General features: G+C 37.0%; 1 protein-coding gene across 1 annotated transcript in view; it reads right to left on the bottom strand.

Moving 5' to 3' along the window:
• Positions 1-830: 830 nt before the first annotated feature.
• Positions 831-13049, bottom strand: part of SDHAF3 (succinate dehydrogenase complex assembly factor 3) — a 65261-nt gene continuing 53042 nt past the window's right edge. Inside the window, exon 2 of the mRNA XM_025930018.2 lies at positions 831-2018. Within this exon, the coding sequence (XP_025785803.2) occupies positions 1815-2018 (204 nt within the window). The 3' untranslated portion in view covers positions 831-1814. The remainder of the gene's footprint in view (positions 2019-13049) is intronic.

Consider the following 13049-nt stretch of genomic DNA (forward strand, 5'->3'; position numbering starts at 1 on the left):
CAAATATATGTCACCCAAAAGAATGTTGCAATATAGTAGTAAAACTGTGAAATACCTCAAGGTAGTAATTTGTGTGATGGCCAATAAATATGGCTATGATTTCCCCAAAATTTTTTATGGGTGGTGAATAATGAACCATCGGAGACCAATTAGGTACTAGATATGTCAGCCATATGGATTATAGTGTTAAGGTCACCAAAATGATAGCAAAACTTGAGATGGAAAAGTATGAGCCAGTTGCCAAAGAAAATGAATAGGGAAGTATAACCAGAAAGAAAACACTACAAATGAAAAAGAATTCTTATGTGAGGGTAACCCAGTGATGGGTTGAAACAGACATCAGGAGGGGATTATACATTACAGTGAATGTAAAATGACCCATAACCCCCACTTCACAAAACACAGAGAAGCAGTGTCCTTATGGGTGTTAGATTCTATAAGCTAGGAAGACAAAAAAGATTGAAAGAGTTTGAGGATGTGATATATTTGTTCATGATGAAATGGTTCCTAAATGCACAGCTAGATTTTAAACTCCTGGAGGGCAAGAGCTTTTATCTTATTCATTTCTTGTATTCCTAGAGCCTACAATGTAGAACCTAGATTCATTACTGATTGACCACCTATCTTTCAATGAAAAAAGACAAGTATCAACCTCCAGACTGATTCAATGAGGAATATTAAAAAGGACTGAGGAGTCTGGCAGCCATACACAAAGAAAAAGCCCAATCCAGCAAAAGAGAGTAAGTATGAGTCAATTTTTAAGTAGTTGAATAAATGCAATAGCATCTGAAAAATGATCATTTCAGAATCTCAAAGTAGACATACAAAACTAAAGTTATAAGTGTGTAATTTTTATTTACTTTTTTAAACACTTATTTATGAGAGACAGAGATAGAGTGTGAGCAAGGGGTGGGGGGACAGAGAAAGAGGGAGACACAATCCAGGCTCCGAGCTGTCAGCACAGAGTGTGACACAGGGCCCGAACCCATAAACCGTGAGATCATAACCTGAGCCGAAGTTGGACACTTAACTGACTGACCCACCCAGGTGCCCCACAAGTGTGTAATTTTTAAAAAATTAAACATTTTAAACACATGAATGGGATTACCACTTGATTATTTCAGTTTATCACTTACGACAAATTTATGAAAGTGTTTTTATGTCCCCAGTGATGAGGCAATAAATGAGATTCTCAAGGTAACTATAAATTACATAATTTAAGGGGTCATTTGTTACTACCAAACACTGTACAAACATTATACTATCATTTGCATGATAGATTATACAGTGTATAATACTGACTCTTTAAGCTTCTTTTTAATCTTTCATTGTATATAAATAGTGACTCAGGGAGAAGGCATATTTACATGAATAATCATACATGTATTATTAAAAGAGAAAGGAAGGAACTTTCAGGATGACAATCCATGTATGTAAATAATAACCTTGTTGGAACTCCACATCTGTCATTATCATAACATACTTGTCTGTTGAAGCTAAAGCCATGAGGCTAATGCTTGAACAAGAACAGCATTAAATTTACATACAAAAAAACCTTTTGGCAAAATTCCACAACTTTGTCCATTTTAAAGTCATTCCTTCTTATGTACTTAAAAAATCAAATCCCATCCAGCAAGTACTGTTACTTCAATCATATAAAGCTTTACTAGCCATATTGATCTACATATTGTAGACAACATTAATAACAACCCCAAATTAAGGAATATTTCATGAACACCAGGCATTCACAAAACCATTTTTAGAAACCCAGTAAGGGGTTCTGAACTTAAAATGTGTAAGCTTTATTGTATAGACTAAAATTCTGGTTTCCTAGATTCAGGAATACTAAATTGTCTGTTAGGTTTAGTAGCTTCTTGCATCAGCTCCTGCAACTGTCCAATCTGTTCATCACGAAAGTCATTAAGTTTTTCTTCTGGTAGGGCAACTCCAAAACACACTCTTTCTGTTGAATTTTGTCTGTTTTCATTAGTTTGTTGCCATAGCACTGCTGCATACACCTAACAGAAGACAAAGAAAAATGAAGGTTATAAAGTTAAGATACATATTCACTCCTTCAATGTTAGAGGACTTGAAAAATTCTAATTCCAAGTCACCTATTTTTCTCCATCACTGAAGATGCAAACAATATAGATGTGTCTTTACTACTCAGTGATAATTTCAAATGTATCTTATTTTTAGCACTTTAAGAGTTTTCATAGATTTTTAGCAAAGTTCTTAACCTGGAAATCTGGGGACTGGGAGTGGCCCGCAGATAGACTTCAAGAACATGCATAAACCACCCAAAAGTCAGATACTAAATTGTATGCACACAAGCATTGCAGATAGTTCTTGGGCTATAGTTTTTCAGAGTTATAGCTTTCAAATCTGGGACTATCAAATTTTCAAAGGTGGGTCTTACAGACTTAAATTTAAAAATGTTTATTTATTTTTGAGAGGGGGTAGTGACAGAGAGGAAGAGGGAGAGAGAATCCCATGCAGTCTCCAGCACCATCAATGTGGAGCCTGGTGCAAGGCTCAAACTCACGAACCATGAGATGATGACCTGAGACAAAATCAATAGTCAGATGCTGAACCTGCTGAACTACCCAGGCGTCCCAAAATATTAATTTAAATCACACTAGAGGTAGGGGTACCTGGGTGGCTCAGCCGGCTGAGTGTCCATCTTCTGCTTGGGTCATGATCTCACGGTTGGTGAGTTCGAGCCCTGCGTTGGGCTCTGTGCTGACAGCTAGGAGCCTGGAGGCTGCTTCCGATTCTGTATCCCTCTCTGCAACGCCCACCCCCCCTCCCCCCCGCTCACACTCTGTCTCTCTCCCTCTCTCCCTCAAAAATAAACATTAAAAAAGAATTTAAATCAAACTAGAGAGAAAGCTTTCAAACCTTTAACTTCTCTGTATTTAATAATAATCTTTGTCAGGAAAAAATTCTACATTTTTCATGCTCTAATTTTTCTCTCATTCAATTAGCATCTTCAGCCTAAATAGTCCAGCTACTATTGTCTTGCACAAATGATACTTTTTTAAAGCAGACTCTCACTCCGTAATCTTTTAATCAGACAGTAAGTAACAATGTATTTTAGTTCATGAAGTTAAAAGATTATATGCACCTTCTGGGTTAGTAGATAAATTAGTTAACTCTATATAATGCCACTAACTCTATCTGGTTTAAGATAATTAAATTGATTATAATTGCTGGATTGCCATCATCACCACAGAAACTTCAATTCAATACACTCCAAAACTTAACCTGTATTGAAAATATTTTCTTCATGTTTTACACAACCCTATTTCATGTAACTGAAAAAAAACTTGCACATACCCCAAGCTTTATCAATCCCACCTTTAAGTATATGCCCCAGAACAGTGTTTCTCAACCCAGTATTAACAAATTGGATAATTTGGACAATACTTTGTAGTGGGGTGAATGGAAGTCTGTTCTTGCATTGTAGGTAGGATGTTTTAGCAGTATCTCTAGTCTCTACCCACTAGTTTCCAGTAGCATACCTCCTCTCAGTCTTTATAATCAAAAATGTCTCCAAACATTACCAAATGTTCCCTGGAAGGCAAAACTGACCCAGGTTGAGAACTATGGTCCTAAAGAAACTTTCAAACATGTGAATGAGTAGCACAAGAAGTGTGGTATTACTTGTTAAAGCAAAAATTGGAAACAATCTCATTGTACTTTTCAGTAAGAGAAAAGACAAATACACTAAGGTTTGTTCAAGATACTTATCTTTTCAAGAACCAGCTCTTGGTTTCATTGATCTTTTCCATCGTTTTTTTAAGCCTCTATTTGATCTATTTCTGCTCTGATTTATTTCCTTCCTTCTACTAGATTTGGGCTTTGTTCTTTTTCTTGCTTCTATAGGCGTAAGGTTAGGTTCCTTTAGATTTTTCTGGTTTCTTGAGGTAGGCCTGTATGACTATATATTTCCCTCTTAAATTGCTTTTACTGCATCTCAAAGATTTTGGACTGTTGTGCTCTCATTTTCATTTGTCTCCATGTATTTTTTTAAAATTCCTCTTGATTTCTTTGTTGACTCACTGGTTGTTTAGTAGCATGTTGTTTTGTCTCTGTGTTTGTGTTTCTTCCAGTTTCTTCTTGTGATTTATAGTTTTATGCCCTTATGGTCAGAAAAGATGCATGATTTCAATCTTCTGAAATTTTTTGACACGTGTTTTATGGCCTAACATGTAAACTATCCTGGAGAATATTCCATGTCCACTTGAAAAGAATATACATTCTTCTGGATAGAATGTTGAATATAAAAGTCCCTCTGGTCTTGAATGCAAAGCTACTGTTTCCTTATTAATTTTTTGCCTGAATGATCCATCCATTGATATAAGTGGGGTGCTAAAGTCCCCTACTATTATTGTATTTAGGTCTCCAATGTTGAGTGTGTATTTATAATTGCTATACTTTCATTGGATGATCCTTCCATCATTACATGGGCCCTTCTTTGTCTCTTGTTATAGTCTTTGTTTTAAAATCTATTTTATCTGATATGAGTATTGCTACCCCAGTTTGTTTTGTTTTTTGTCCCTTTTACATGGAATGTCTTTTTCCATTCTTTCACATTCATCCTATGTGTGTCTTCGCTCTGAAGTGAGTCTCTTGTAGACAGCATATAAATGGGTCTTATTTTTTTATCCATTCAGTCATCTAATGTCTTTTAATTGGAGCATTTAGACCATTCACATTTGAAGTAATGATTGATAGGTATGTACTTACTGTCATTTTGTTAAACTGTTTTCTGGTTGCTTTTGTAGTTCTCTGTTCATTTCCTCTCTTGCTCTTTTCCCTTGCGATTGGTGACTTTCTGTTGTGTTATGCTTGGCTTCTTTTCTCTTTATTTTCTGTGTATATCTCTTATAAATTTTTAGTTTGTGGTTCCCATGAGGTTTACATATAACATCCCAATTATAAAGCAATCTATATTAAAATGGTGGCCACTTAGGTTCAAAAAAATTCTAAAAGAATTTTTTTACTCCCACCTCCCCAGGTCATGTAAATGTTGTTATATTTTACATCTTTTTATTCATAAAATTTCCCTACTTGCAATTAGGGCCTTTTTTTTTTTTCCACTTAAAGTAGCCCCTTTAACATTTAAGGTTGGTTTAGTTTAACTTTTCTTTGGGAAACTCTCTCTCTCCTTGCCAGATAGAATATTCTTGCTTGTAGGATTTTTTCCTTTCAGCTCTTTGCAGGCCCAAAGGGCATGACATTATACATTCAAAGTTTCTGCTGAAAAATAAGCAGAGGCTTTATGGGGTTTCACTTGTAATACTTTTTGCTTCTCTATTGCTGCTTTATAATTCTCTATCTTTAACCCTTGACATTTCAGTTATTATGTGTCAAGTATGTGGACCTCTCTGGATTCATCTTGTTTGGAATTCTCTGTGATTGCTCAATCTGGATGTCTATTTTCTTCCCCTCTCTCCTTCCCTTCTGGGATCTCTATAATGTGAATGTCCACTTGATATTGTCCAAGACATCCTTTGATCTATCCTCATTTTTTAAAGTTCTTTTTGCTGTTCAGCTTGGGTGCTTTCCATTACCTTATCTTCTGCATCAGTTCTTCTGCATCCATTAATCTGTTGATTCCCTCTAGTGTATTTTTCATTTCAGTTATTGTATTCAACTCTGATTGGTTCTTTTTGGTATTTTCTATCTCTTTGTTCAAGTTCTTACTGAGTTATTCCACTCTTTCCTCCAGTCCATCTTTATGATCATTACTTTAAACTCTATCAGACATATGGCTTATCTCCATTTGGAGCATATTCTTCTGTCTCATTTTGCTTAACATTTGTTGTTTGCTTATATGAATTAGAATTCTCCTGAACTTGAAGGAAAGGTCTTGTGTATGGTCATCCCAACTGGAAGCTATGTATGCCTGGTGACTTTGGCTGGCTGGAGCTACAGCTGTCGTGGGCTGGGAGTCCCAAAGCTGTCTGTGCACAGGGCACCCTGGCAGGACAGCTAAAGGTAAAGTGAGGGAAAACTGGGGTGTCCTGAGGTACTAAATGCAGAGGGTGCCCTGGTGGGGTAGGGGATGGCCATGTAGTGGGTGGCTGGAGCCAAGGTGGGGCACACACTGTGGGGGTCCCAGGGTGCTCAGTGCAGGTAGGACCTGGGAGTTCCAGAAGCACTCTCAGCTATAGGTGCCCTAGCAAGCCCTCTGGAACCAAAGTGGTATAGGCCTAGAGTGTTCCAGGGTGCTTTCCACCTGTGTCACCTTGGCGCAATGTCTGTAACTGCAGTAAGTACTGACCATGAGCATCCTGGGTTATGTCGCTCTGAGGCTGCATTGATGGGATGGCGAGGGCTGGTGTAGGCTAGGGTCCTGGGGCTCACTAGGGTGATAGGTCAGCTAGGGCACCCAGACCTTTCTCCTGTCCATGGTATCAAGGTGGAAGAAAAACATAACCATAGCTCTTGCCAGCCCCTCCCAGCAGTTCCCTTCTTGTTTGGATCCTTTAAAGTTTTTCCATCATGATAAGTGTACTCTTTAATCTTCTTCATCTATTTCACCATTCTCCTACCTACCTCCCTTCTGGTAACCATCAGTTCTCTATAGTTGAGTCTATTTCCTGGTTTGTCTGTGTTCCCTCCATTTGCTCATTTGTTTTGTTTCTTAAATTCCAAACATGAGTGAAATAATATGGTATTTGTCTTTCTCTAACTTATTTCACACAGCATTATCTTCTCTAGTTCTATCCACATTGTTGCAAAAGGAGAGATTTTCCCTTTTTTGGCTGAGTAATATTCCATTGTATATACATACCATACTCTATCCATTCATATATCAAAGGACCCTTGGGTTGCTTCCATAGTTTGGCTATTATAAGTATTGTTTCAATAAATATAGGTGTGCATATATTCCTTTGAATTAGTGTTTTTGTATTTCTGGGGCAAATACCCAATAGTGGGACTGCAGGGTAGTTCTATTTTTAACTTTTTGAGAAAACTCCATACTGTTTTGCACAATAGCTACACCAGTTTGCATTCCTACCAACAGTGCAAGAGTGTTCCTTTTTCTTCAGATACTTGCCAACACTTGTTATTTGTGTTTTTTATTTTAGCTATTCTGACAGGCGTGACTTGATATCTCATTGTAGTTTTGATATGCATTTCCCTGATGATGAGTGATGTTGAGCATCTGTTCATGTGTCTATTGGCCATCTGGATGTCCTCCTTGGAGGAATGTCTATTCATGTGTTCTGCCCATTTTTTGATTATTTGGGAGTTGAGCTTTATCAGTTCTTTATATATTTTGGATACAAGTCTTTTATCAGGTATATTATTTGCAATATCTTCTTGTATTCAGTAGGTTGCTTTTTTGTTTTGTGGATTATTTCCTTTACTGTGTAAAAGCTTTTTATTTTGCTATAGTCCCAATAGTTTATTTTTGCTTTTATTTCCTTTGCCTCAGGAGATGTATCTAGAAAAATGTTGCTACCGCCACTGTTAGAGAAATTACTGTCTGTGTTATCTTCAAGGAGTTTTATGGTTTCAGATCCTATATTTAGGTCTTTAATACATCTTCAGTTCATTTTTGTGTATGGTGAAAGAAAGTGGTCCAAGTTCCATTCTTTTCCATGTGGCTATCCAGTTTTCCTGACGCCATGTGTTGAAGAAATTTTCCTATCGCATACTCATTCCTCCTTTGTCAACAATTAACCATATAATCATGAGTTCATTTCTGGGTTTCCTGTTCCATTGATCTATGTTTCTATTTTTACGTCCATACCATATTGTTTTAATTACTCCCACTTTATAATATAATTTGAAGTCTGGAATTGTAATATCTCCAGTTTTGGTTTTCTTCTAGTTGCTCTTTTAAATGGCAGCCTTTTTTACTGTGCCTCAGGGCAGCTGGCACTGGTGTATGCTAGATGGCTTGCAGCTCCTTGAGGCAGCAGTCCTGTCAGGGTACCCAGCCTCTGATTTGTACTTTCAAAATGTAGAGGAAGCATAAAGTCTGGTGCTCACCAACAACTCTGCTGCCATTTGGCAGAGTTCTAGGGCTCATTCCTTTACATTCTAGTTGCCCTTTTATTTATTTTTAATCATCTTAATGTTTATTTCTGAGAGAGAGGGAGACAGAATCTGAAGCAGGCTCCAGGCTCTGAGCTGTCAGCACAGAGCCCAATGCGGGGCTCGAACTCGTGAACTGCAAGATCATGACCTGAGTAGAAGCCAGACACTCAACTGACTGAACCACCCCTCTAGTTGCCCTTTTAAACCACAGCTTTTTCTTCTGGGGCCTAGAGAAAGCATATCTGCTTACTGTCCCTCAGTACTATACCTCCCCAGTATAGTTTGCAGTGGCTGGAGGCAGGGGTTCCCTTTGCTACCACATAAAGAACAGCAAGAGAGATGGAAATTGTACAGAAACTGTTCAGTCATCCCTCTTTCTTTTTTTTTTTTTCCAGGAGGAATTGGTCTATAAATAGTTGTAGATTTGGTATGTCTATGTTGGAAGCAAGGTCTTAGTGTCTCACCATCTTGGACTGGAATTTCAGATACTACTTTATAACCCATTAACAGTAAATGAACTAAATGTGTATGTATCAGCATGAATGGATGTCCACAACAGAATCTTAAAAGTGGATTTTAGAAAGTTATTCATTTGTAGAAATAGGAAAACTGACACTCAAATTCACATGGAAATGTCAGAGGCCATGAACAGCCAAAACAATCATAAAAAAAATAAATTTGGAGCATTCACAGCATTCAGCTTCAAAACTGACAAAGCTACATTAAATAATCAAAACAGTGTGGTACTGGGTTTAGGATAAACATATAAACCAAAAGAAGAGAAGTGAGAATGCAGGAATAAGACTTACACATATAGCCAACTGATTTTCAACAAGGGTGTCAAGTTCAATGGGGGGAAACAATAGTCTTTTTAAGAGATACTTCTGGGGGCACCTGGGTGGCTCAGTTAAGTGTCTAACTTTAGTTCAGGTAATGATTTCACAGTCCATGAGTTCAAGCCCTGCGTCAGGCTCTGTGCTGACAGCTCAGAGCCTGGACCCTGCTTTGGATTCTGTATCTCACTCTCTCTCTCTGACCCTACCCTGTTCGCGCTGTCTCTGTCTCAAAAAGAAATAAAACATTAAAAAAAAAAAAAGATACTTCTGGGAAAACTAGATTTGTACCCTTCAATCATATACAAAAATTAACACAAAATCCATGAAATTTCAGACCTAAAAATAAAATCTTTTTATTTTTATTTTTGAGAGAGACCATGAGCAGGCGAGGACAGAGAGAGACACACAGAATCTGAAGCAGGCTCTAGGCTCTGAGCTGTCAGCACAGAGCCCAACATGGGGCCCGAACCCACAAAGTGGGATCATGACCTGAGCCGAAGTTGGAAGCTTAACCAACTGAGCCACCTAGGTGCCCTGGAAATGGACTTTTAAATATGACCCCTAAACATAAGCAACAAAAGAAAAAATAAACTGGGCTTCTACAAAATTAAAAGCTTCTGTGCACCAGAAAATATTAAGAAAGTGAAAAACTACAGAATAGGAAAAAATATTCACAAACTATATAGTTGATAAAAATGTCAAGACTATATAAAAAATTCATACAACTCAACAACAAAAAGACAACAACCCAATTTAAAAAGTGGGCAAAGAGAGGCGCCTGGGTGGCGCAGTCGGTTAAGCGTCCGACTTCAGCCAGGTCACGATCTCGCGGTCCGTGAGTTCGAGCCCCGCGTCGGGCTCTGGGCTGATGGCTCAGAGCCTGGAGCCTGTTTCCGATTCTGTGTCTCCCTCTCTCTCTGCCCCTCCCCTGTTCATGCTCTGTCTCTCTCTGTCCCAAAAAATAAATAAATGTTGAAAAAAATAAAAAATAAAAAAAATAAAAAGTGGGCAAAGACTTAAGCAGACATTTCTCCAATGATGATATATAAATGGTCAACAAGCACATTCAAAGATACTAAACATCATTAGGGAAATGCAAATCAAAGCCCTGTTGTGTTGGCAAGAACCTAAAGAAAATGGAACCCTTGGACATTGCTAATGGGAACACAAAATGGTATAGCCACTGTGGAAAACAATAGGACAGATCCTCAGAAGGTTAAAGAATTACCACATGATCCAGCAATTCAACTCATACATATATACTCAAAATAAATAAAAGCATGAATTCAGATACTTCTACACCTCTGTTGATAGTAGCATTATTCACAATAGGTAATATGTGGAAACAATCCAAGTGTCCATTATGAGATGAATGGACAAACAAAACCTGGTCTAGATATACAATGAAATAATATTTATCCTTAAAAAGGAATGAAGTTGTGGTAATTCTATAACATGGACAAACCTGGAAAACATTACAGTAAGTGAAATAAGCAAGACACAAAAGAATATTATAGGATTCCACTTACACGAAATATGTAGTATAAGCAAATAGAGAGACAGAAAACAGAATAGAGGTTACCATGGGTTGGGAAAATGGGATTTATTGCTTAACATGCATAGTGTTTCTGCTTGGGTAAAAAAGGTTTTGGGTACAGATAGTGGTAAACGATGCACAACACTGTAAATGCAATTAATGTTCATGAATTATATGTGCAAAAAAGGTTGAAATGGGAAATTTTATGTTCTATATTTTTATCACATTTAAAAAAAGGTTATGCAAGAAGTTCTGCTTCAATTAATGGTGAGGTAGTGTCTATCAGAACAACTCCACAAGATAAACTCGTAAACTCTGGACAGATATAATCAAACAACAAACCCAAGACACTGGAGAACAACCAAAGCCACACAGAAAATAAGAAAGAGTTGACTCTAGAAAATGACAGAGAATACTGGATTAGGCTCCCATTTTTATGACTTTTTGTCTAAGATCCCAGTTGGTACTGAGAGGTAACTGAACAATCAGAGGACACTGTGGGATAAGCACAGCAATTGGAAAATTATAAGGGGAAATCTCAGGAAAAAAGAGCTACTGAAAGGGAACCCTGTAAATAAACTGCCAAAATCTCTGGCTAATCCCTTAACTATGAATGCTCAAGACAAGACTCAAACAGCCCAGTTAAGGCATAAAAAGAGAGGAATAGAAATTTCAGCAGCTTCTTGTCAAAGAAGACACAGAGCTTAGAATCTGAGTTCTGCCAGGTAACTGCTTAATAAAATCAATACGCTTTTTAAAAAAAATAGTGGAATAATGTCTCTACAATGTATCTGTCATTCAGTGTCCAGAAAAAAAAAAAAATCCAAGATTACTAGAACCATGAAGAAACAGAAAAATGTGATCCATAATTGAGAGAAAAGACAATGTCTGAAATGATTCAGACATTATTGGAAAAGGATTTTTTTTTCTCCACACCCAATGTGGGGCTCCAACTCACAACACTAACATCAAGAGTTGCATGCTCTCCTGACTGAGCCAGCCAGGTACACCCAGTGGAAAAGGATTTTAAAGCAGCTATTATGACTATGTGCAAGTAAGTAAAAATTTTGTCATAACAAATGCATAGATGACAAATCTCAAAACAAAATGAGGAATGAGTAGAACCAAATGAAAGCTCTAGAACTCAAAAATGCAGTGTCTGAAATGTCAAAAACCTCACTGAATGGGCTTAATAGCATAAGGTTTTCCATATTGGAGTTGAAAGAAGAAAGATTCAATGAACATAAAAACATCAGAAGTTATCCAATCTGAAAGAAAAAAAAACATTAAATAAATTTAAGATCAATGTTATGTGGGATAATGTCAAAACTTTTACATATTTAGGGACGCCTGGGTGGCTCAGTTGGTTGAGCGTCTGACTTTGGCTCAGGTCTCTATCTCACAGTCCATGGGTTCGAGCCCCACAAAAGGCTCTGTGCTGACAGCTCAGAGCCTGCTTCAGATTCTGTTATCTCCTTCTCTCTCTGTCCCTTCCCTGCTTGCATTGTCTCTCTGAAAAATAAAAAAAATTAAAAAAAATCAAAATATAAATTCAAAAAATCTCTTGAGAAAAAGGAAATACAACACACCAAAACTTACGGGATGCAGAAAGGCCAGTTTTAAGAGGGAAGTTCACAGTGATAAGCAACTATATTAAGAAACACCTCAAATAAAAAAAAAATAAACCTAACTTTACACCTGAAGGAACCAAAGAAAATACTAGGCCCAAAGTTCATAGGAAGAGGGAAATAAAGATCAGAGCAGAAATAAATGAAGTAGAGACCAAAAAAAGACAATAGAAAAGTTCAACATAACTAAGAGCTGCATTTTTTTAAAGATAAACAAAACAAACATTTAGCTAGATTTGCCAAGAAAAAAAAATACATTACAACCAATACCACAGAAAATACAAAAGATAAAAGAGACTACTAAGAACACTTATATGCCAACAAATTGGGACAACCTACAAGATATGGATAATTTTTTAGAAACATACAACTTACGAAGACTGAATCATGAATAGAAAATGTGAACAGACCAATTACTAGTAAGAAACTGAATCAGTAAAGTCCAGGACCCAATGGCCTCACTGGTAAATTCAACCAAACATTTAAAAACACCAATCGAATTCAAACTCTTCTAAAAAATAGAAGAGAGAATATTTCCTGTTTTACTTAGTTTACAAAACAGCATTACCCTGATACCAAAACCAGACAAAGACACTGCACCACCAGAAAATTAGAGGTCAATATCGCTGATGAACACAGCTGCAAAAATCCTCAACAAAATATTACAAAGCTCAATTCAACAATACATTAAAAGGATCATACACCATAATCAAGTGGGATTTATCCCTGGGACATAGTATGGTTCAATATCCACAAATCAGTGTGATAAATCACATTAACAAGGGATAAAAATCATTATCATCTCAGTAGATACAGAAAAAGCATTTGACAAAATTCAATATCCATTTATGATAAAAACTCTCAAACTGAGCATAGAAGGAATGTACCTCACCCTAATAAAGCCCATAAAGAACAAAACCACAGCTAACATCAGACTCATTGATAAAAACCTGAAATCTTTTCCACTAAGAAACAAAACAAGGATGC

The sequence above is a fragment of the Puma concolor genome, chromosome A2 (genome assembly GCF_028749965.1).
Source record: "Puma concolor isolate L17-30 chromosome A2, mPumCon1.1.hap2, whole genome shotgun sequence".
NCBI classification, from domain to species: Eukaryota; Metazoa; Chordata; class Mammalia; order Carnivora; family Felidae; genus Puma; species Puma concolor.